This window comes from Harpegnathos saltator, unplaced genomic scaffold (assembly GCF_003227715.2).
Source record: "Harpegnathos saltator strain DR-91 unplaced genomic scaffold, Hsal_v8.6 scaffold58, whole genome shotgun sequence".
Lineage (NCBI taxonomy): Eukaryota > Metazoa > Arthropoda > Insecta > Hymenoptera > Formicidae > Harpegnathos > Harpegnathos saltator.
In genome coordinates this window covers 2816414-2838695 of record NW_020230404.1, presented here as the reverse complement: position 1 = coordinate 2838695, position 22282 = coordinate 2816414, and the positions used below count along the sequence as shown (strand labels likewise).

General features: G+C 46.4%; 1 protein-coding gene across 2 annotated transcripts in view; it reads left to right on the top strand.

Moving 5' to 3' along the window:
• The window catches only part of sim (bHLH transcription factor single-minded), a 40490-nt gene extending 20697 nt beyond the window's left edge, over nucleotides 1-19793 (top strand). For both annotated transcript variants that reach the window (XM_025303922.1, XM_011148971.3), the window contains exons 2-9: nucleotides 5976-6293; nucleotides 9732-9817; nucleotides 10315-10404; nucleotides 10657-10875; nucleotides 14102-14316; nucleotides 15681-15787; nucleotides 17992-18483; nucleotides 18977-19793. In XM_025303922.1, coding sequence (XP_025159707.1) covers nucleotides 6119-6293; nucleotides 9732-9817; nucleotides 10315-10404; nucleotides 10657-10875; nucleotides 14102-14316; nucleotides 15681-15787; nucleotides 17992-18483; nucleotides 18977-19668 — 2076 coding nt within the window. In that variant the 5' untranslated portion in view covers nucleotides 5976-6118 and the 3' untranslated portion in view covers nucleotides 19669-19793. The remainder of the gene's footprint in view (nucleotides 1-5975; nucleotides 6294-9731; nucleotides 9818-10314; nucleotides 10405-10656; nucleotides 10876-14101; nucleotides 14317-15680; nucleotides 15788-17991; nucleotides 18484-18976) is intronic.
• Nucleotides 19794-22282: the final 2489 nt, after the last annotated feature.

Here is a 22282-nt window from a genome sequence, read left to right as displayed (position 1 = left end):
ATATATATATATGGCTCTCTTTCTACTCCCCTTCTCGCCCCGCGCAGCTGCCGCGTCTCTGTTTCTCGCTCTCGTTCTCTCCAGCTCTCACCCTCGCTCTCATATTTGCGCGAAAACTACCGCTCCACGCTGATTTCCATTCCGTTTTCCCCGCTAGCAGCAGCACGGTTATGCCAGCGGCTACGTTTCGTCGGCGCTTACCTCCTCGCTCGCGGGTAAGCTCGCGCGCGGCTCGCTACCGAAATCGAAATAGCTCCGTGCTCGCTTCCGGATTTGTTGTTTCTCGTCTCGTCTCCTCTCCTCTCCTCTCCTCTCTTTTTTCCTTTTGCCCTCTTTTCGTTTCGTTTTTCGTGCTTTCGAATCGGACTTTTTCGTCTTTGTAGCGATGTACACACGTGCGCTGCGTATGTGCGATGCGATGCGATATCGATAATCGTTAGCGAGCGCGCGCGATATCGCTTTTCGCTTCTCGAGCCGCCTCTCGATCCCGAGCAATTCGGCATTTACTCGTGCTCGAGGTACGATCGTGGTGGCTAGATAATTGCACATGTCATTCTTCCCTCGCCTCGTCCCTCCGCCGCTTCTCTTTTATTCCCGAGCTCGAAAAGCTCGGGATTTTCGCGGCGGGTCAGGTGAATCCATGAGATTAGAAGAAAGATCCGTTAATTGGACGATGGGGCAAGTACCAGTGGCCGCAAATTGGATTGCCTCACCCTCCCTGGTTACGCTTACTTACTATACCGTCGATATCGATTATAGTCGTAATGGTATGTAATAACTGCGAGGGAATCTGCGAGCGGTCCACGTTTTTCGTAGGCGAAGAATAGCGAGCGAATAAGCGTCGCCGTTCGGCACCGGGGGGGGGGGGGGGGGGTGCCAGTTTCATCACCTTTTTTCTGCCCTTTTGCACGCGACGACGACGGCCAATTCATTTCACCGAGCACCTCATGAGCATCGGAGAATGAACGTTCTCTCGGAGAGAGAGAGAGAGAGAGAGAGAGAGAGAGAGAGAGAGAGAGAGAGAGAGAGAGACACGGCTGTTAATAACTTTTTATAAACATTGCCTAGGCCCAGGTTAGGCATCGCCGACGACCACGGTAAATCGAACACACAAAAAAAAATGTTTGTATCATCTAATGTTATAAATAATTATTCTCGGAATATATAAACGGAATACGTGAAATTAATCGCGCCAGTATTTTGACAACTATAGAAGTTAAGCCTGAAGAAAATTCTAAAACTGGATGGGACAGAATATACATACCTATGTAAATAATAAGGGTGCTTCCGGGAACATTCTTTGACGAATCTGCACTGACGATGAAACCGCCGAAGGTATTGACCTGCAAAGATTTTTTCTGTTGCGCAGGTGTGTGCAGGATTCTTCAGCTCCAGGGTCGAAAAACTTGTCAGTCTTCATCAGCATGTCTTAACACAAACGTCGAACGATGTTGCAGTGTTGAACCGAGGAAGTTCGGAGAATCTCAGAAATGTTATATCTTCTACTACCTGCTGAATGCGCACAGGTGGGCGTTCCTCTTTGCAATTTTGCATTTCTGAAATTCTCCATGGTTCAGATACTTTTACTGCGAAATCTTTGAATTATAACGACCTGTGCCTCCGGAATACACAAAGGACCTTTAGTCCTTTCGGCTGAATACAGTTCAACCTGCTTGAAATTATCCACACTTTTTAAATGACCATTAACGGAGGGGATCCAACTGACCTGAACTTTCTCGAGACACATGGCACGAGGAATTCGTTATAAAAGCATCTTCCGACAAATCCCCCTGTCGTAGACACGGAGAAAATTAATATTCGGAAATATATTCGAAAAATTGACGATCGGTAATACTGAGAGAAACTCGAGAAGTAGGTACTCTTGGTTGGAGAAGTAAGTATCTTCCGTGAAAGAGCTCGCGAGTTTCGTCGACTATCGAAATTTCCATTTCTGATTTCTCCAGTTGGACATTCTCCGCGCGACAAACAGCCCTTTCAGCTTCATTGAGAGAGAGAGGACAGACACACACACACACACACACACACACACACGTCAAGGGTGATATCTTCAGTTTGATTGATCTTTTGTGACTTTTTTTTCTGTGATTTCCCGCTTCCAAAGAATTACTGGAGAAACTTTTTCGGCTGCGTCGTTTGCGCTCTGTATAGGCTCTCTCAGCCGATATTCAAATCATCGGTCCGATCGGCTAGATTGTAAGAGTATCGCGATGCGGCGCGCAAAAAACAATGAAAAATGTTATACTATTTGCAAGACCTGCCGTCGATCTTCTCGTCGATTCTTCACTTTATATTTTTCTATTGCCGAGGACACACACAAAGAAGCAACGTGTGCATGTGTGCACATATATACGAGTCGTTTGAAGCCAACCCCTCTTCGTCAAGGGTGGAGCTTAAAATAAGGGTGGCAGCTCTGATCTCCCATTGGGAAACAGGATGAGCGAAGAACGGTGGCTATAGACTGAGAGGCGACATTGGTTGCCTCGAAAATAGAAGCCAGAGATGGAAAGGAAGAGATGGATAGATAGAGGGAAAGGAAGAGGGGGGAGGATGAGAGGAAGAGAGAGAGAGAGAGAGAGAGAGAGAGAGAGAGAGAGAGAGAGAGAGAGAGAGAGAAAAGAAACTTCGTAGTACGAAAAGGACTTCCAAGCCGAAATTCATTGGAGTTGGATGTCGTATAAAATGGACTTGCCGCCTCGTGTTAAGATTAAATTAAAGTTTCTTTGTTTACTTCTTCTTTTCGCCAAGCGATAAAGCGTGTCGTGACGATTCGAGCGAGTGAGTGCGATTTACATAAAGGGACGACACGGATCGGATTTGGACGAGAAATAGTGTGAAACATGCCGTCGATCGAAGCAGAAAATGATGGAGGGATATCGGACGACGGCCGGATGTATAATTTTCACGTGTCAAACAAACTGTATAATTATTTGAGTCAGGAAGGTATTAATATTTTTCTTTGTTTCCATTTCACGTGTTCGCCTGAAAACGCAAGTGCCTAGTCGGAAAGAAAAGACGCTTTCTAAATTTCGTCTGAAATTCCACTTGGAAAGTGACGACAACGGGACGACAGCGAAGTCCATTTGAACGATAAAACATTTTTCAAGGTGCAAGGATCATATGAATTTTGCATGTGTTTTCTGTGCAACCACGTTACCTTCTTCGCTGCCTTGGGCGGCATCTATAATCTCTGTGACAAAGCAGTTTGGCAACAACGTGGAATGTTCATATTTCGATCATTGTAGAAAAACATTTATAATTTACAGAATTGTTTCTGGCAACGAAAACAATATGAAGGGAGGTATTCGATCATCATGGTTAGTTGTCTGCAAAACAAAGGTCTGGCAAGTGTATGCACCTGCTAAGTCCGTTGAGGTTCATCGTCCTTTCCTCATTGGTCAGTGCTGCTATAAACAGCGCCGTACACGTCGAAAAAATTGTTGGCGAATACTAATGAAAATTCTTCACTTGTTTCGGATGAGATTTTAAGATTTCTAAAGGTGTGCAAGAATTTTAGCATTCTATTCGATTTTGTCGAGTGTACATAAAAATTATTAGAAATTACTGTAAATTTTAATATTTTTCTTAATAATTTTTAATAAATTTTGTATTCGTTCAACAATATATATATATATATATATATAGTAGTTCGCGTCTCAGTGTCATGGACTTGAGAAATGCAGAAATATAAACAAATAGAATTTTTAAATAAACTAATGAATACTTCCGTGAGTGATATGTAAATTTTAATACAATACAAGTGTAATTCTCTATAGATAATTCCCTCATCCCGGAAAATCGGATGCCTTTCTTCGAGAAATATTCAGCAGAGATATTGAGAGATATTAAGAAATGAATAAGGTTTCAAGACATGGGATGCACGTGCGCGCACGAATAAAATAACGAGAGATCAAAATTTGGGAAAGAAATATACTTTGTAATTACGAAGCAAACGCGATTATTATATTATATTTGGTGATATTTAGCGTCCGGACACCTTGCTTTACTATGATGCGAGCACCGATAACAAACAGCACCGCGAAAGTTTTTCGTCTTTGTTCCACACACAATTTTCATTCTTCACTCGTGTTCACTGAGAAAGAAAGGGGAATGATGAGTTTTCCAAAATAAAAGGATAAAAGATGCAGCGTCGATCTCAAAGCTCGAGGGTGAATTCGCGCTCGGTGAGAAAATCGAAACTAGACGGCTCGAGACGGTTGCGCCAGTTTGGGGCAGAGCCGGTGAATGCAAAAGTGGGAGCCGCAAAGGAAAAAATGCATTATTCAGGCGAATTTCCATCCGGGAGAAGTCCGGGTAGCTGCGTCGTTAGGTTGCTCTCTCGCTGGCGCTTTAATGACGGCTTGCTCCCTTTGCTTTCGTTTCCTATAACGAGGAGCTTCGACATTGTTACGCGTCATTCGAGCGTTGTATCATTCACGCGAACGGCGATGCGGTCAAAGTTCCTTCCGAATGAAGCGTGTGCGTGTCAAGGAGACGTGCTCGAGGAACGCGATTTAACGCGCGAGTTCATTTCATTCTGAATATCGTCGCGATTTCATCGCAAATTACGATGCTTACGAGCCAATCAAAATCAGTAGAAATATATGTGCGCGGCAAAGGACTCGCGCGTTCTTATCATTTATCTCTCTCACCTTATATCCCATTATCATTTTCTTTCGCGTTGTTTCGGAGATTTCATTCGTCTCCGTGACTACTTATGTTTACGTTTCTTATATTTTTTCGAATCTTTATTCCTCTCTCTCTCTCTCTCTCTCTCTCTCTCTCTCTCTCTCTCTCTCTCTCTCTCTCTCTCTCTCTCTTCCGTCGCGCAGCTCTTTATTGAAACGATTCTAATTTCCCTGACAGTTTATACTTTTGAAATTCGTCACGCGTCCTCAAAGTTACGGAAAATGGAAAAAATTTCGTCGCCCGAATATTGCGGATTGTATGCGATGTCTATAGACGATTCTATTTCATCTGGAAAAAATTGTAATTCGGCTTGAAAGCTTCGGACGTGATTTCGAAATAAAGTCACGACCCCAATATTGCAAGACAAATAATTGCGCCTGCAAAATTTCTATCTGTACGGCGCCGACGAGTTTTTCGATCGCTTCCCGTGATTCTGGGCAAGGTGTAAAAATTCGCGCGAAATTTTGGCGATGATGTTCCCGCATCTCGCTCTCATATTATTGCTCAAATATTCCCATACACTTGCGAGCGCCATACCGCACGTGCATTTCCGCACGGCGTGCGGAATTTCTTTCGCTGCGCTTGACAATGCTTGACGATTCTTCTGAACGACAACAAACGGCAGGTACAATAATCATTAGGAAGCCGCGACCAAGTGGCTGCGGTCGTTTCTGCCTAGACACTCCTACTCGCTGGACGCTTATCCGTAGCTTATTTGTTCTAGCCGAGCGTCTCTCATCATCGCTTCTATTCATATCCTTATCGGTGTCACGTCGACGATCTCCACTGGCGACATCGACGATGACGAGAAATCGCACGACTACGACGCGTATGGAAACTTGAACTCCTGTGTGCTTAACCAAGTGTCGGATCAGTATAGCGGAGTGAATTGAAGCCGGCAGGGGACCGACAGCGCGACTATTTTACGCTACCGCCGTGCAACGCGCGATTGCGATTCGCGTTATTGCCGCGATCGATTTTGCACAGAACAGGCCGCGCATGCCTAGCTAGCACGCCAATCGCATGAACGAGTCTCTAATGTTGTATTAATTTCGTGACGTAACGCGTCAGCGTGACGCAGCTTCTTTTCTTTCCGTTATGGAAATTCGCTAGTGTGAACTTTTCTATTCGATTGTACGCCGAAATGAGGAATCGCGCGCCGTATCACTGTCCAATTCGACACCGAGGTCAAAGAGGTCATTCTAGGCTGTAAGATGCATGTCAAATGGTGAACGCATTTGGAAAAATCATTCTCCGTTCGTTTGCAGGCGGCTGCTCTACCACAGACCTACTGAACTCGCTTTATCTCGCCGACAACTATTATTATCAAGAACACAGCCAAAACGAAGGAGATAAGAACAATAATAATAAAGATTTCATCAAAAGCGCGTCCGGCCCGCAAGAGAAAGAGATGAAAGAGAAAAGCAAGAACGCGGCGCGCTCGCGTCGCGTTAAGGAGAATCAGGAGTTTCTGGAGTTGGCGAAGTTGTTGCCGCTCCCGGCCGCCATTACTACGCAACTGGACAAGGCTAGTATCATCAGGCTGACTACGAGTTATCTGAAGATGAGAGCCGTCTTTCCTCACGGTAATGAATTTATATCTTTATATCTCCACTGTTCCTTCTTTTTTCTTTCTTTTTCTTTTTTTCTTTTCTTAATAATCAACAAAGAACAACAGGCTGTTAATTTCCTTGAAGCTATTCACCGTCGCGGTCACCTCGATTTACGACGCGACACGAGGAGAAGCACTTTCAAAATTCTTGCAAAATACATCGAGGAGGTAAAACAAATTGTCAAAAAACATGTTGATACTCGTGACCGCGATCGAGCCAGTCAGACGGACGAGTCAGACTGCTCGACTGAAAGGCACCGCCGCCGCGTCGTATGGCACGTTGCAGATTTTGCCGCGGCGATTTATCGATTACAGCAAAAGGCAAGCGTGTTCGTGAGCGGATTTGACAGATCTGCTCGTTCGATTGCAAATCTGCAAACGGATCTGTTTATTTCAACGGCTTTCGCAAGAATTTTCAGCTCGCACGCCGTCGCTCGCTCCACCGTCGCTCCACATCACACCGCGAGCAGTCGAAAGCGGCCCGAGCGGCCAACAAATAATTGGACTCGCTACTCGCCGCGCGACGATAGATTAGACAGACGAATTGTTGCGACAGTCGAGTTTAAGCAGCAGCAGCAGCGGCGGCAGCAGTCGATCTCGTCGAGACGGGCGCGAATTCATTCGCGTCCTTTTTTTCTTCCGCTGGCGCGACGGCCGCGGTGAATTCAAGCAGCGGACACTTACGCGCAAAGGGCAAATAGTGTATCGGATGAGATGGATGTGATTGCGCACTTAATGCATTGTTAGTCCCTAGCGCTTTGTAAGCAAAGCATGGGGGCCGTTATAGTGTTACAATGGCCACCCTCTCTCTCTCTCTCTCTCTCTCTCTCTCTCTCTCTCGTTCGATTTCCCCTCTTACGGTACCGGCGAATTGAATTTCAAGTGGCCGCATCCCTCTAGAACGATCCTACCGTCTTTATTCTTGGGAAAAGAGACGCGGACGTCCTCACCACGATAACGCTTTCAGAGGGGGCTTTCTCCCTTCCGCGCGCGCGCGCGCGTGTCTGCCGATTGCTACCGCCGCGAAGAACTTAACCCTTTGCCCCTTATCCGACGACGATTCAGACGGCAGAGGCCGAGTTAAACGGCCGCTCGATCGAGAATTGAAGCGATCGAGAAGCGCGATCTTCCCGCGACGTAAACGCGCTACTTTCCGCGTGTAAACTGCCGTGAGAGGTGAGGTGAGGTGAGGTGACGAGATGACGATCGCTCGATAGGAGAATCTCCACACGATCTCCACACACGTCTCGACACGTCTCGATGAGACGACCTGCTTCTTAACGCCGATTTCCGCGCCACGCTCACGTGTGTATAAAAACATCGTTGCGTTCCAACGATACGAAATTCCCGATGAAACGCCGCGATAGCGAGGCGCGGCGGGTCATTGAGCGCGCAACGCATTGTGCGCGTCGTCAGAAAATCTGACACGTGTCGTCGTTTATTGAAACGCTCGCGATTGGTGATTCCTCCGAGGAGGACGTCGCGTCGGCGGATAATCAAGTCTGAAGGAATGGGTGCTTTGAAAAATACACAACGTTCGGAATGTCTCGCGCGCGCGCGCGCGTGTGAACGCAGCACGCTCGCCGAAAGTTTCTGCGAGAGCAACGAATTTCGACGAGAGTATCAGAGCAATAGCTGATTCGCTCTGATTGTCGACTGCGAGCGAAACGACCGAGCGTCGAGGGATATTTCTCAACGTGGTACATAACCGCAGTGCAATAACCGTGCGATCAATCACTTTGGCGAAATATAGAAAACAAAAATGAAAATTATTAGAACCTCTCTGCACTCATTCACTCTGAATTATCGCGCTTGTTGCGCGCGATTGTACGTTCAAAGTACGTTACGTTCATTGCGTAAGCTGCCGATTATAGTTGAAGCATTATTGTGGACATTATTGTGGACCGTCTGCTTTTAACAATGATCTCGACGGTATGCTAATTCAGTGTCGGTCGATTCGTTGTACTAACCGATTAATAGATGGGATAAACCCGGCTAAGATGTAAACTATTGTTTACTTATTTCTCAAAATTACTAGAAAAAAGGAATTGTTTAGCGATTATTGGAGAAATTACAATATGGCCATCTTTTTCGTATTGTCATCTCATTCGAGTTTATACCCTACCAATTGATTTATTAACATACTTCGTTGATAATTTCGAAGTGAATAACTTTGATGCTAAACGTAATATTAGTTTAGCGACGATGAATTTCTGTGCGTGTCGATTTATTATGCCGTGTGTGGCCAACCAAACTTAAAGAAAATCAAAAAGACGCGGCAGCCGACTGCCGAGAAAACCGTCAGATCGAGCGGTTTGCCCCGCGGGATGGAAATTTTTGCACGATAATAGAAACTACTTCCTTCTGCGTTGGCGCACGACATGCAAGCAAAAACCGAAGTCACACGAGTCATCATTAAATGAGATACATGCTCAATTCCCATTGTTCTTTTCTATTTGCGAATGCTCCGCGTCATATTTTCAATGCTCCAAGTCATAATCAGCTCATAAGTTGCTGTCAGACGTGTCATCCAAGTGCTCATATTTTGTAGCAAGTCGTCATATTTTGTAGCATTATGTCATACAAGAGCTCTTTCGCGGAAAAACAGATGAATGCTCGAAATGCTACCTTAGTTATAAATGCTCAAAATGCTCCTCGTTAAAAAGATTAATAAAGAATTAATATTTTATTTAAGATTTTGTATTTTACATTTTATTTGCTTTCAGTTTTACAAATTAAATTTTAATTTATATTTCTTTTGTAGATTCTACATAGGTACGTACACACACACACACACACACACACACATATGTATATATGTATTTTATCATCAGAGCAGCATATGGAGCACATAGAGCACGAAATGGAGCATGAAATTTTTCGTCAAGAAAGTCGAATTTTGAGCACTCATAAAAGTGCTCTAATTTGTTCTTGTATTTGTTCAAAAAGCAGCTTTTGGAGCACTGGGGCTTTTCTAATATATTTTATGAAATGAGGGAATGCTATAAATGCTACGCCTATCTTTTGAGCATTTTGAGCTATGACATAAGTTTTTGCCTCGGGTAAATGCGCGGACACGCAGACACGTGGTCATAGATTTAACGACGCATTGTGCATGAAACGTCGTTACAAACATACATATCGCATAGAGGATAAGAAGAAAGCTGCGATATCAGCCCGTTTATCCATATGCAAAGAAGATTTCCCCATCTCATTTACGTGATACTGTTAATCCGTGGAAAATTCTCAGAAAGGAAGACGAAAAGTGACGATTTCCGTTTAAGTAATATTTAGTATTTATGGTAATGTTCCAAATGTCTGTGTGTGTGTGTGTGTGTGTGTGTGTGGAGTGGGGGGGGAGGGGTAGTAACGTTTAGCGAGTCTTGTCTGCGAATTCGAATGAATTTTCCAGGCCTTGGTGATGAATGGGGAGCCGCACCACCGCCCAACAACCCTCTGGAATCCGCGATCAAAGAACTGGGCTCTCATCTTTTACAAGTAAGTAAGCGAGGTAAAAGTATCAATACCCGAAGACGTAACTGGACATTTTTATCATTTTTTTGTTTTCTTCAAATATGAATATGTATCCTCGTGTGTCGCGTGTCAACGTTCAACACTGAATACAAAATGTATACGTTACTCCAGCGTCTGTGTAAAAAAAATTTACAACGTAATCAGAAAACACATATCGATTAATGAGGAGCTCATGTTGAAAATTACTGAGAACAATCGCATTGATTAAGCGCATTCAACGGCGCGTAATCTTAAGTGTATCGTCTACAATTACCGATTCAATTTCTTTTTCGTGTGTTTTTTTGTTTTTAACAATTTCATTTCTTTCCTGTATGCTCTTTTTGAGATCTAGGCGATAATATATGTATTTATCCATCAATCTCTCTCTCTCTCTCTCTCTCTCTCTCTCTCTCTCATTAAATTTACATGTATAATAATTCTCAGCGATTAAGATTCTCACGAGCAATCATTTCTGTCTGCAGACTCTGGATGGATTTATATTCGTCGTGGCGCCAGACGGAAAAATTATGTACATAAGCGAGACTGCCAGCGTACACTTAGGATTGTCCCAGGTCGGAGATATCCCCTCATTTATTTAATTAAGATTCGCGAGAAAAGTTGACTCGACGCGACTTGAGCGAATACACTTGCACGATATAATAGGTACCTTAAAGAATTGCGTGCAGCAGTGCGACATGCAAGTATTTACTTCATTAAAGCCGAAGTAAATAGCGACAATGTGTTAAATAATGTGATAGATAAGGGAACGGCGAAGTTCGCGTCTCACTGCGGAAACCGCTGACAGAAGTTGTTCGTGCGTGCAGGTGGAATTAACGGGTAACAGCATATTCGAGTATATTTATCCGGACGATCGCAACGAGATGATCTCCATGCTGAATCTCCCGTCCAATTCCCCGGATCACCGCTTTACATATCCGCCGCCGAATTCGCGAGGCGAGATAGAGCTGGAACGTGCCTTTCTTCTCAGGATGAAGTGCATCCTGGCCAAGAGGAACGCGGGCCTCGTCTCCGAAGGATACAAGGTAAATACGCACGCCCCCTCTCGTGAGCTCTCTCGTAAACATTCGACACGTTCTCGGCAGAGAGAAATCTCTCGTCAGTCACTCCCTAATTACTCGTTACGTCGAATGCTCAGTTATCGATCATTTTCCAATTCCGCAAAGCGCAAGATGGTAAGATTACCGGCGAGCAGAACAGACCGCGCGCGAAATCACGGGGGGGAGGGGGGAGGGGGGAGGGGGAGCGAGAACAAACGGGCGATTAGCATGAGCTTAAGTTTGTGACTTTTCATACAGGAAATCATAAAAAGAATGAAAAGTTGAAACTCTAAGTAACAGGCAAGAACTGCTTAGCTAAGTAGGGACACCATTGTTGCGGTCACGCGCCCGGGAGGAAATGCGCACCAGGTAGGTACACGGCCGGGGCCCGGCCGAGGGAGAAGGAGAACGAGAATTACGCTCCGAGAGCGTATATCGCTGTCTGTGATATTTCTCCTACATTCTCCTTTTTAGTGATGTATAACGTATGTTGTACACAGGGTAGAGCGATATAACGCTCATGCGCAGGTGGAACGGACAGCCGAGAGCCGGACAGGCTCTGCGAGAGTCCTCTAGCCATCTTGCAGATCTTGCATCTCGCGGTGCTTACTAAGGATTTAATTGAACGATATTGACGATCGTCCTGCTATCGCTCGTGCTATCGTCTCCCGCGCGCTCATTCGCCGACATTGTTTGACTCATTCCTCTCTGGCATATCAAAAATAAATATAATTATACGTATCGGATTAGATAGAAAGAAGAGTATCAGCCATTAGTCCGTCAGTCAATAGCGATATTTTTCACCCGTGAACTCTCGCAATGTATCTCACGCCTAGGTACACTCTCACTTCCTCATTATTTCTCCTCCGCTTCTTGAGACAATCGTCGCCTCTTCTGATCCAACTGCTAAATGTTGCAATTTGTGCCGAAAAATGGGATAGGCGGCAACTGGGCAACTGGATTAATTTCCGCCAACATGTCGAGCCAACATAGCGAGGGGTCTCGCTTAGCCGACGTGTCATCAACGTCACGCCATTAGTCAGACTTACTCGCGACAGCAATGCGCAGGACACGCGTGCGCGCGCGCGAAAAATACGCCGAATGACCGCGAAAGATCGCGGATCAGCGCTGATCTGATTTCACGAGAGAGCTCGCGCGACGCCTTAATTTTCCGAAATCCGAAATCCGAAGCCAAACCTTCGACATATGTCCCGGCAATAACGACGCGACGCGGGGCGGCGACAGAGGAGCATCCCTACGCGCGGCACGTAGAGCTAGGCGCCGGCTAACCAGGGAAGACGGCCCTCGTGGAGGGAAATGTTTGGCAAATAGCTCTTTCGTGCCACAATATCACGCGATGACCGTGGACCCTCGACAAAATCGCGTTCACGATGGATCCCCCAATGGGCGTCGGGCGAAGTCATGAATGCAACCCCTGCGAGAGAGCTAGCGCGGGCCGAGAGTCAGGACACGCGCGCGCGCGGGGCCGGGGGTGAGTTTTCCTCTATGGCACTTGGCCGCACAAAGAGCGTGGATCGTAGTTGGCTTCTCTCTTTGTCGACGCGCGAGCGTGGATTTAACGGCGAATTAACGAATGCACGCGACTCTCAAGAGCGACCGCGCGAGAACACGCCGCTTGTTTCGTCTCGCTCATTATGCGGCGCGGCGCGGCGCGGGGAGATTCGCGAGTCTCCGCGAGGTGTTCGATCCTGGGGTGATTTATTCACGCGAGCTATCTGAACACTCGCGCAATCCGGATCACGAGAGCTGAGCGCATACGCGCGACTCGATATTTCGGTCGAGAAGAGAAATGTAAAGAAATATTTCATTCGGTTCCCGACGTTTCGCGGACGACGTTCCGGTTCGCTTGACTTCTTCGAGGAGAAGAGCATTCTGCAAACTTCCAGGTCGCCTCTCTCTCTCTCTCTCCCTCTCTCTCTCTCTCTCTCTCTCTCTCTCTCTCTCTCCTCTCTCTCTCTCTCTCTCTCTCTCTCGCTGAAGAGGCGAAAAGAGGGACGTTCGCGGAACATCGAGGACACAAATCCACGGTGGTAGCTGATACCAAATCAAGCCGATCTGCTCGACTTTTCGTGTCTTAACAAGGCCTCGTTCTCAGCTCCGCTCGTCATCGATAACGACGACGACGACGACGACGAGGACGACGGTTACTGTCGGGTCCCGGGGAGCACACACGCGCGAGTCTACTTTCAGGATAAGATTGGACGCGCCCTCGTGTCAAATTATACTCTGCCTTAACTCTTCGCGTTCCCCGCGCGCGATATGCAGAGGGACATTGCATACGAGGTGATATATGCAACGCGGGCATAATAAGGAGCCTATTTGCTTCACAAATACGCCCCCGAGCCACTCGAGACGGGAGCGTGAGCTTCCGCTTTTTTTCCTATCATCGGCCTTACATTCAATTAAGCAGGAATTGTTAATTTGCCGGGAGCACGTTGTTTCGCGCGCGCGCGCGCGCGCGAGGGTACGTTGCAGTCGAGTGTCGCACTTATCGCTCGACCGAAAGAATAACGCGCAAGCCTCTAACGCGCCGAGCTGAGCCGAGCGTGCGCGCGCGCGCGCGCGCGCGCGTGAATGCATCTGTGCACGCGACCACGATGCATTGCGATGTATCGTAAGAGTATGCGTACACGAATTTTGCCGCGCGATTACACTCCGGAGGTGGGAAGCGTCCGAGAGAATGCCGAAGAGGGATTTATCCGCTCGAAAATTCGCTCGCGTGAAGAGTACTCGTATTTCCATTGAAATGCCGCACTCACACCGAGAGAGAAATGCACACTCTCAGTGCACACATACAGTGATGTAACGAACGTGAAGCTGCGTGTGCGTGCGTGTGTTACAGATTTCGCAGTAGAAGTCTTGTTTCCGGAAACCGGCGAGAATCAGACAGATGGGGTACAAGAGGGAGGAGAAACAGAAAGAGAGAGAGAGAGAGAGAGAGAGAGAGAGAGAGAGAGAGAGAGAGAGGGAGAGAGGGAGAGGGAGAGAGAGAGAGAGGAACAAAGTGGGAACGTTTCTATTGTAAATCAGTGGGTGCACTCGCGTGCTGATTATATCGATAAAATACTCCTCTGACTGATTGACTGAGATCAGAAACACTTGCAACTAGTTGAAAGTCAGTTTGAAACAAGTCAGAAATGTCGCGAAAGGGCTAATGACGATCTTTCGCGAAATATTCGCGGTGTTCCAGGTGATACATTGTTCAGGTTACCTGAAATGCGTCTTCGACGGACCTGTGGAGTACGAGGACAGCCTTACCCGAAACGTCGGTCTCATCCGAAACGTCGGCCTATTGGCGGTCGGCCATTCGCTGCCGACGAGTTCCATAACCGAAATTAAATTGCACCAAAACATGTTCATGTTCCGGGCATCGCTCGACCTGAAGCTCATATTTCTCGACGCGAGGTAAGCTTTCGTTAACATATATAAGCCGAGCCATATATCGGCCTCCGACCGATCGCGAGATCGGTCAGAGAACAGTTCGCGATTAGTTCGCGAGCCGGAAATTCCATCGACTCTCTGCCGACGTAACGTGACGGACGGACCGACGACGACGCTAGCTAGCGACGAGAGATTCCCAAAAGTATCCAAGAGTTTGAAATTTTGTATAAAAATATCGTAGAAAACTCGCGTAGAAATGATCCCGCGGAAGAGAAAAAGGGAATATCCTCTTTCTCGTGGAATTTTGTCCACGGCAGGAAGCGTGTGCGGCGTGTTGACTCGAGCATCGGGAGACGCGGCGGATTATTTATTTCCAATGTAATTATAGTCGAGTGTCGTATTGCGCCATTAATATTTCGATGGAGGGCCCGCACGGAGGCCCCTTTTCGACCGCGCGCAGGGCAAAAGAGTAGGGCAGGGGGTATGGGTGGGTGGGGGGGGAGTGGGGGGAGACGAGGTATGACCATTAAAATCAGTTTCGTGTTACCGCGCGCTGCCGCGTATCCTCGTTCTTTTTTTCCTTTTTCTTTTTTTCTTCCTTCTCCTCCTTCCATTCGTGGCAAATAAATATCCGCTACCGGCGCGGCGCGGCGGTGGGAGCATTACATTCGCTCGCTGGGAAACGAACATGTGACGCGGTATAAATATAGCGCGGATAGAAGCGTGCGCGATGAAATTTTATACACACGTCGATCGAATAGGCTCGCGCGGATTGTGCAAACTCGCGCAACGCTCGCGCATCGTAAACGCCCGACGAAAACAAGCCCGGCTCGAATGACGCGAGTCGACGGGCAAGCCGTGATGCTTCTTTCGGCTGTAGCCGCGTAAACTCCGGGAACGTTGCGTGGACAAAAAATTGCCCGCGATTTTCGTACGCTGCGCGTACGTTCTTTACCATGCGACATCGGTGCTGTCCTCACTGAAATATTGCATATTAAAATGTTAGTGCTAGTTGGCAGAATCTCGCTGAGAAAGATCATCGGTTAGTGATAAAACTCACACAGTTGGACATGCATATGAGAGAAACACAGATGAAACGGACATTAAGATATAGAATATTGTAATAAATAATAAATAAAAAATACAGAAAAGTCGTTGGTGTGCAGCTTGCGAACACAGACACGGTATCGTCGCGCAAGCACGTAGACAGAGAGTTGGATCTTATGAATAAGCGAGATGAGCGAGATTGAACATCGATGAAAGACACGGAGAAAAATGTTTCCTATTAAACGAGGGAATTTTCTAGTGTAATATCAACATCTCGAATTAGCGAATTCATTGCTTAAGAGATATATCATCACCCACTTGTGTCTGACGTGCTGTTACAGAGTAGCTCATTTGACAGGCTACGATCCGCCAGACCTCATCGAGAAGACCTTGTACCACTATGTGCACGCGGCTGATGTTGTGCATTTGAGACAAGCTCATCGTTTGCGTAAGTGTCCTTTCTCATATCGCTCGACGCGACTAATACGACGCGACTCCCGCCGCGGATGACTTAACTCTTTCAGCCATACATTTTATTTCTCGATGGAATTTTTTCAAACGTAATATCCAGATATTGTAGGATATCGTAAAGTGTTTTTAATAAATTGTTAATATTGCGATGTGTCGATTCCTAATAAAGTTTGCTCGCAAGTAAATTTTTCTAAAAAAAATTATCAATTTTTTCATTTCCATTTGTTTCTAGCGAGTAAACGATTAAATATTTAAACTATATTCTATTTATTTTTATTTTCTTATGCTTCTGAGAGTGTACAGTCGAATAATACGGTCCTGTGACTGTGACTGCCTAAAAGTTAGTTAATAAAACCACATCAAAAATGAAGAAAATTTATATGGGACAATGTGTGTCAACCGCTGTGGCTCAAAACGTTAAGCGAAAATGGTTTCGCGTAAATTTGTTCACTCGTCTTCTAATAGCGCAGAAATAATAGCGCTGTTAATCAAAATGCGTGTCGATCTGTTCGAGCATTTCGGTTGCTAAGATAAGCTGAATCAACACGCTGTCGGTCGTATTTATCATCAGATTTAGTAATTTAATCTTCCGACGAGAGAGTTAGTAGAGTAGTATTATTCACAATATTATGGTTAGATCGATCGTGTGATGGTTCAAAGAGCATCTACGCATCATATATGTCACGCTTCAATTTCGTTAACCTTGCACAGTGTCGATTAAATTTCGTAGCACAAATTGCTAAGTCGGGTTGTTCATCCGACTTGATTTCCGTCCAATTGCTGATCCGATTGCTGCAGCTTTCGCAATAAAATTTGTATTTGAGACTCGGTTCTTTCTATTCAATCAATTTCGTCCGGTGTCTCACACAGCTCGCGTCAAGTTTCTCTTCGAGATATATACGCCGAAGAAGGCGTATTTCTTCCAATCTTTCACTTCTCAATGGAACAGCGACTCGAATGGATCGCCAGACTCGTGAATGCTGTTTTTCGCGGATGCATTTCGTCGTTTCCGCATTTTTCTCGATCACAGCGGTCAACATTTATTTCTGAATGAGAGAGAGAGAGAGAGAGAGAGAGAGAGAGAGAGAGAGAGAGAGAGAGAGAGAGAGAATCAATCGTCCTGCAAATCCAAAAGAGCAACAACTTCGAAACAAACGTTCGAAAATATTTTCCTCGATATTTTTCCGTCGGCAGGAGGTCCGACGAAAATTTTCTCAAACGACATCGACGTGGCACTCGAAGAGGATAGGCTCTTCGGGGAACGAAAGCAGCTGACGCTGCTTAACTCGGCGACACGCCCTTACCTCGCTGACGAAATATTCTTTGATCTTTGCTCACGTTTTTCGCGCGCGCAGACAGCTACGTATTTCCACTCTTTTCCATTTTTCCTCTCTCTCGGAGCACCGTCGCGCTTATTCTAAGTATGTGCACACACGTGGTGTAGGATGTACCTGGGGTGTACATTATTGATTGAACAATGCTGCCACAGCGCGTCGACGAAAAGAGGCTGTCTGCGCGCGTGTGTGTCTGTGTGTGTGTGTGTGTGTGTGTGTGTCGCGTGAAAGAGAGGGAGGAAAAGCGTGTCTGTAATATGCGCGCGCGCGTGTGTGTGTGTGTGTGTGTGTGTGTGCGACAATGAGAGGCGCAAGAAGGAGAGCGAGGAGAAGCGAGAGAGATTTAGCGAGAGGTGAGCGCGAGGGAGGAGACTGTTACTGCTATCATTGTTTGAACAGACTCGCAGTTTCACGAGCGCGACTCGAAGGGAGTCTGACATAATGCCACTAATGTCTGCGCTTGCGGATTGCGCGATCGCCGTCGTTTTACTCGATTTTTCTCACAATTCGGCAGCGCTAGCACACCCCCCATCAACAGGATTTATCTTAAGTGGTTGAATATTAAAATAAAAAAAAAAAAGAAAAAGAGGAGAGAGAGAGAGAGAGAGAGAGAGAGAGAAAGGGTAAAGAAAGGAATCCTCCTTTAATCATGAAGCTTCGCGATCGTTCAATTTGCTCGGATGCTGTGACGCGGTCGTGGACCGAGTCGAATTCCTTCCCCTTTGTCGCATGAGAGAACGAACAAACCGGTACCGGCGAAACTGAATTAATCACTCTTATCGCGTCCCTTTCACTACGCTCCGATTCTCCGCTAAAAGTTCACGTCTAGCCGTTACTTTGTCGGCAGTGTTGTGCAAGGGTCAAGTGACGACTAGGTACTACAGGTTCCTGACGAAGAATGGCGGCTGGGTGTGGATGCAGTCGTACGTGACGATCGTGCACAATTCGAGGAGCTCGCGGCCGCACTGCATCGTCTCCGTCAACTACGTGTTAACGGCCGCCGAGAATGCGGGCTTGATTCTCAACTGCGAGCAGAAGTTGCCCTGCTCGAGTCCCGGCAACCCACCGAGCGCGCCCCTTTCGACGCCCGCGGTCGGCGCGAACGACCTGGACAATCACAGCCCGAGTCCACCTTCCTATCGCGCCGGCAGGACCAAGGAACCGCCCGACACCGACTACACCGACAGCTCCGGATACCACAACTCGGATTACATCGCGACGGGTGCGACGAATCACAATCACTACCTGTCGCCGTCGCCGTACGCACCGCATAGCGTGGACGGGGCGGCCCACGGGGAAGACGCTTATTACAATCCGGATATGTTCTACCAATTCAATGGTAAGTTTTTTGCTACGAATTATTCGTTGGTTGATTTCGCGATGAAGTCAAGTCAAATGTATCGTCGGCAACACCACAGTTGATCGTTAAATATCGAGTTCCACAAATAATATCTTGAATATTAATTTCTCACGTTAACTCACTGCACCTTCCTTCTTGAAAGCGTTTTCGAATGCTTTTACCAACAACGAATTCTCAGAGATGTTAATCCTTTGACTGGAATACCGTCTAATCTTGATATACCTGATATACTTATGGCAGTTTGATATTTCTATAAAATTGAGTATTCCAAGCTCCTTCTGTGTAGGCTCGTTTTGTGTTCAGTGCAGTTTAAAATTCAAATTTCAAGATGTCGCAAATGCGACATGGCCGGCTGCCCAAAGTTGAAAGAGATATTGACACATTCCACACACACACGCGCGTGATGAGTACAATCGGTTCAGCCGATTTCAGCCTAATATCAGCATTTTGAGATATTAATCATTACATTAAGATCCGGCCAACTTGCAACATCAGCAAGAAGCGCAGCAGCATCTCTTGCATCATGCGCCTTCCTTGACCACCATCCAGCACGGTACCCAGAACAATCAGCACAAACGACCGCATTCACAGCACTTGCTGCATCACGCGACCTCTCTCACTACTATCGAGCAGCAACAGCAGCAACATAGTCCCCAGAGCGGCCAACAGAAACGACCTTACTCCACGTCCTCGAGCTCTTGCGGCAGCAGCGACGGTCTCGAGACGCACTTTGCGAGTTCCGTGAATTTAGTGCCCTCATCAGGCTATCACCCGTCGCATCACCATCATCACCATCACCATCATCATCACATGTCGGACACGACGTTGAACGAGGCGGGCGGCGTCATCATGTACCCCAACTGCGGCTTCAACAACAACGATAACTACAGCGTCGCCGCCGCCGCCGCGGCGACGCTCCAACATCACGAGAGCTACCAGACCCAGCCTCACAATAGCAACGGTAACGCGACCGTCAAGCATCCTCAGCATCCACTGGAAGCTTCGTCCTCGGCCGGCTACACCAGCGTCATCGTCGACTCGCAGCAATACAGTCCCAATACCGTGCAGGACCTTCACACGCACCAGACCACACCGGTGGACGACGGCACGCCGCCGTTGCATCATCAGCATCATTACGAGACGCATCATCAGTTTGTTCGCTGACACCAATTCGAGGTGCCCTGTGCGTAGCACTTTGACACTCGTGACGATGGCGCATGCGGGCATCACCAGCATCTTCATCATTGCAATCATCATCATCATCATCATCACCAACAACAACAACAACAACAACAACAACAACATCAACAGCCGCCGCCGCCACCACCACCGCCGCCGCAGCAGCAGCAGCAGCAGCAGCAGCAGCAGCAGCAGCAGCAGCAGCAGCAGCAGCAGCAGCAGCAGCAGCAGCAGCAACAGCAGCAGCAGCAGCAGCAGCAGCAGCAACAGCAGCAGCAGCAGCAGCAGCAGCAGCAGCAGCAGCAGCGGCAGCGGCAGCGGCAGCGGCAGCAGCAGCAGCAGCAGCAACAGCAGCAGCAGCAGCAGCAACAACGAGAGAAACATCATTGCGCAGCGTCGGAATGCAACAGAGAGCAGTACGACGAGCAACGTATGAGTAACGAAGTCTACGCCGTCTCGGAGCCTCGCGTCACCTACGTCGCGCCCTACAAGCGATTCTCCAAGATGGAAGAAAGGAGCGTCGCGACGTTAAGAAGCAACTTGTAATCGTCGCTGATTCGCTGACTCGCAGACGGTAATATGTACTCTGCCTATCTATCTTAGGCCCGATTTCTTCCCGACGTCCACGCGTATTTTGGTTTGGTCTTTATCAAGGGATGACGACCAGCCCGCGACCCGGAATCGCGCAACATTCCAACATTAGTTCCGACGACGGTGGTTGCGAAACGAGCGATCGTTAGCACGTCGTGAAAGTTGTTGCGAGCTGTAGCAATGTTTACCATTCTTTATGTATGTGATACCATGTATCGAGACACGGTGGTGATAATTATTAGTTGACGGTATTACAGCCACTACAGTCGAGTACTTTGCGATCGGTACCGATCGTTACTGAGCACATTAATTACATTACGTAGGAAAGTGTAAGGAACTTTCTGGGAGAGTTCCTCGAGAATTTCTGCGAGGATTAATTTCGGACCGTGAGATAATTGATGAAGGCATCAATTATTGGGACTTTTCAATTCGGAGTTATCAAGTATACAAAAGATGAAAGCATATATGGTAAGAGGATATAACTATATATTTTCGATGTGGCCTCGAAATAAAATTTAATTTAGTTCTTCTAGAATATAGAAAGAAGCAACGTTCTTGTTTCCAATAAGTTTCGCAACGCGCGTTTGTATTCAATAGAGTTTATATTTTTAGTACTATGCGGAGGATAAGTTTCTCAATTGAACGTCGGATGCGTTCTGACATTCACTGAAATAAAATGGTTGCAAGTCTTTTTCATTAATTGCATAATTTATAGCGGATGTCGGAAACATTATTTTTATTTTTACGTTTTGAATTTTTCGATCCTGCGCGTCGAAGCGTTTTGACGTTAATAATAAAACATACGCCGGTGAAATGAAAAGCCGGTGCTGTTGTTGTACATACCGATAGATTTCATTTTGGACATAAATATAATATGTAAATATACTAGACGTTTCTAAGTTGTTTTCTAATTAGTACATAATAAAATGTATATAGTTATATAGGACGGGAACTTATATACGATCCGCAAAGACTGACAAGTGCTCGTACCAATCGACCAAAGAGATACATCCTTTTTATCGGAGAGAAAACTAGTACCGTTATATTTTTATCCCCGCTTATTTAACGAGCAAACAGTACTGTTGTTGTGGTTAGAGTATGTGAGAGTTGTAAATAAAATTGTGTAGCGGATACTCCGATCTACACTTTGATCGTCACGAAATATTTTACTACCGAATAGGACAATTCGTCATAATATAATCTATTATGTATAAACTATTATATGTATAAATCGGTATATATGTATACACATATAAATAAACATAGACACACACACACACACACACACACACACACACACACATACACGCGCAACAGACAGAGAAACGTAAAAAATGCAAACTCGATTATTTATATCGATGTAAAGTGTGAAGTTTCGTAGCAAGAGTCACGACGAGATTAATTCCACGTTCAATCTTGTAAATATTGTACAAGAATAACGCATATTGCATGCTTATACGAGAAAATATATCATATTTTCCTCTGAAAGATACACATATGTACGGACCCTTCCAACATTCTTGTTTGGCTTTATTCGTGTTTGTGTCCGTACACATATTCTCGATAATGTTCTTTCTTTTTAATATCTTCCAGATATTAAACCAGATTTACCTGGGTACCTGGGAGCTTCTGCTCCGCGAGCAAACTTCATCGTCAGCTGACACGTTCAACGCGTCCCAAATCTTTGACGCCCAGACGCATCATGTATAACAATAAAGAGGGTGGTTGAACAATCGATCTTCGCTAACCTCGGCCGGCGAGTATCAACGAATATACGCCAGGTACAACACGCGGCTCGGTGAAATTCTCACGAATAGATTAGGAACGAGTGGGAGCGCAGTTCGTGTCGCACAGAGTCCGCGAGATCCCCCCTCGTTTCAAACCAGCGGCGGAGGCAATGATCCCGTTTTCCCGCGGCGCGAGTCCGATTGTTACCCGGCTGGCACAAACAATAAATTAATTATGTTCCGTACGATTCTTCTTCGGTTAGCCTTCGGCGGTCGTGTGC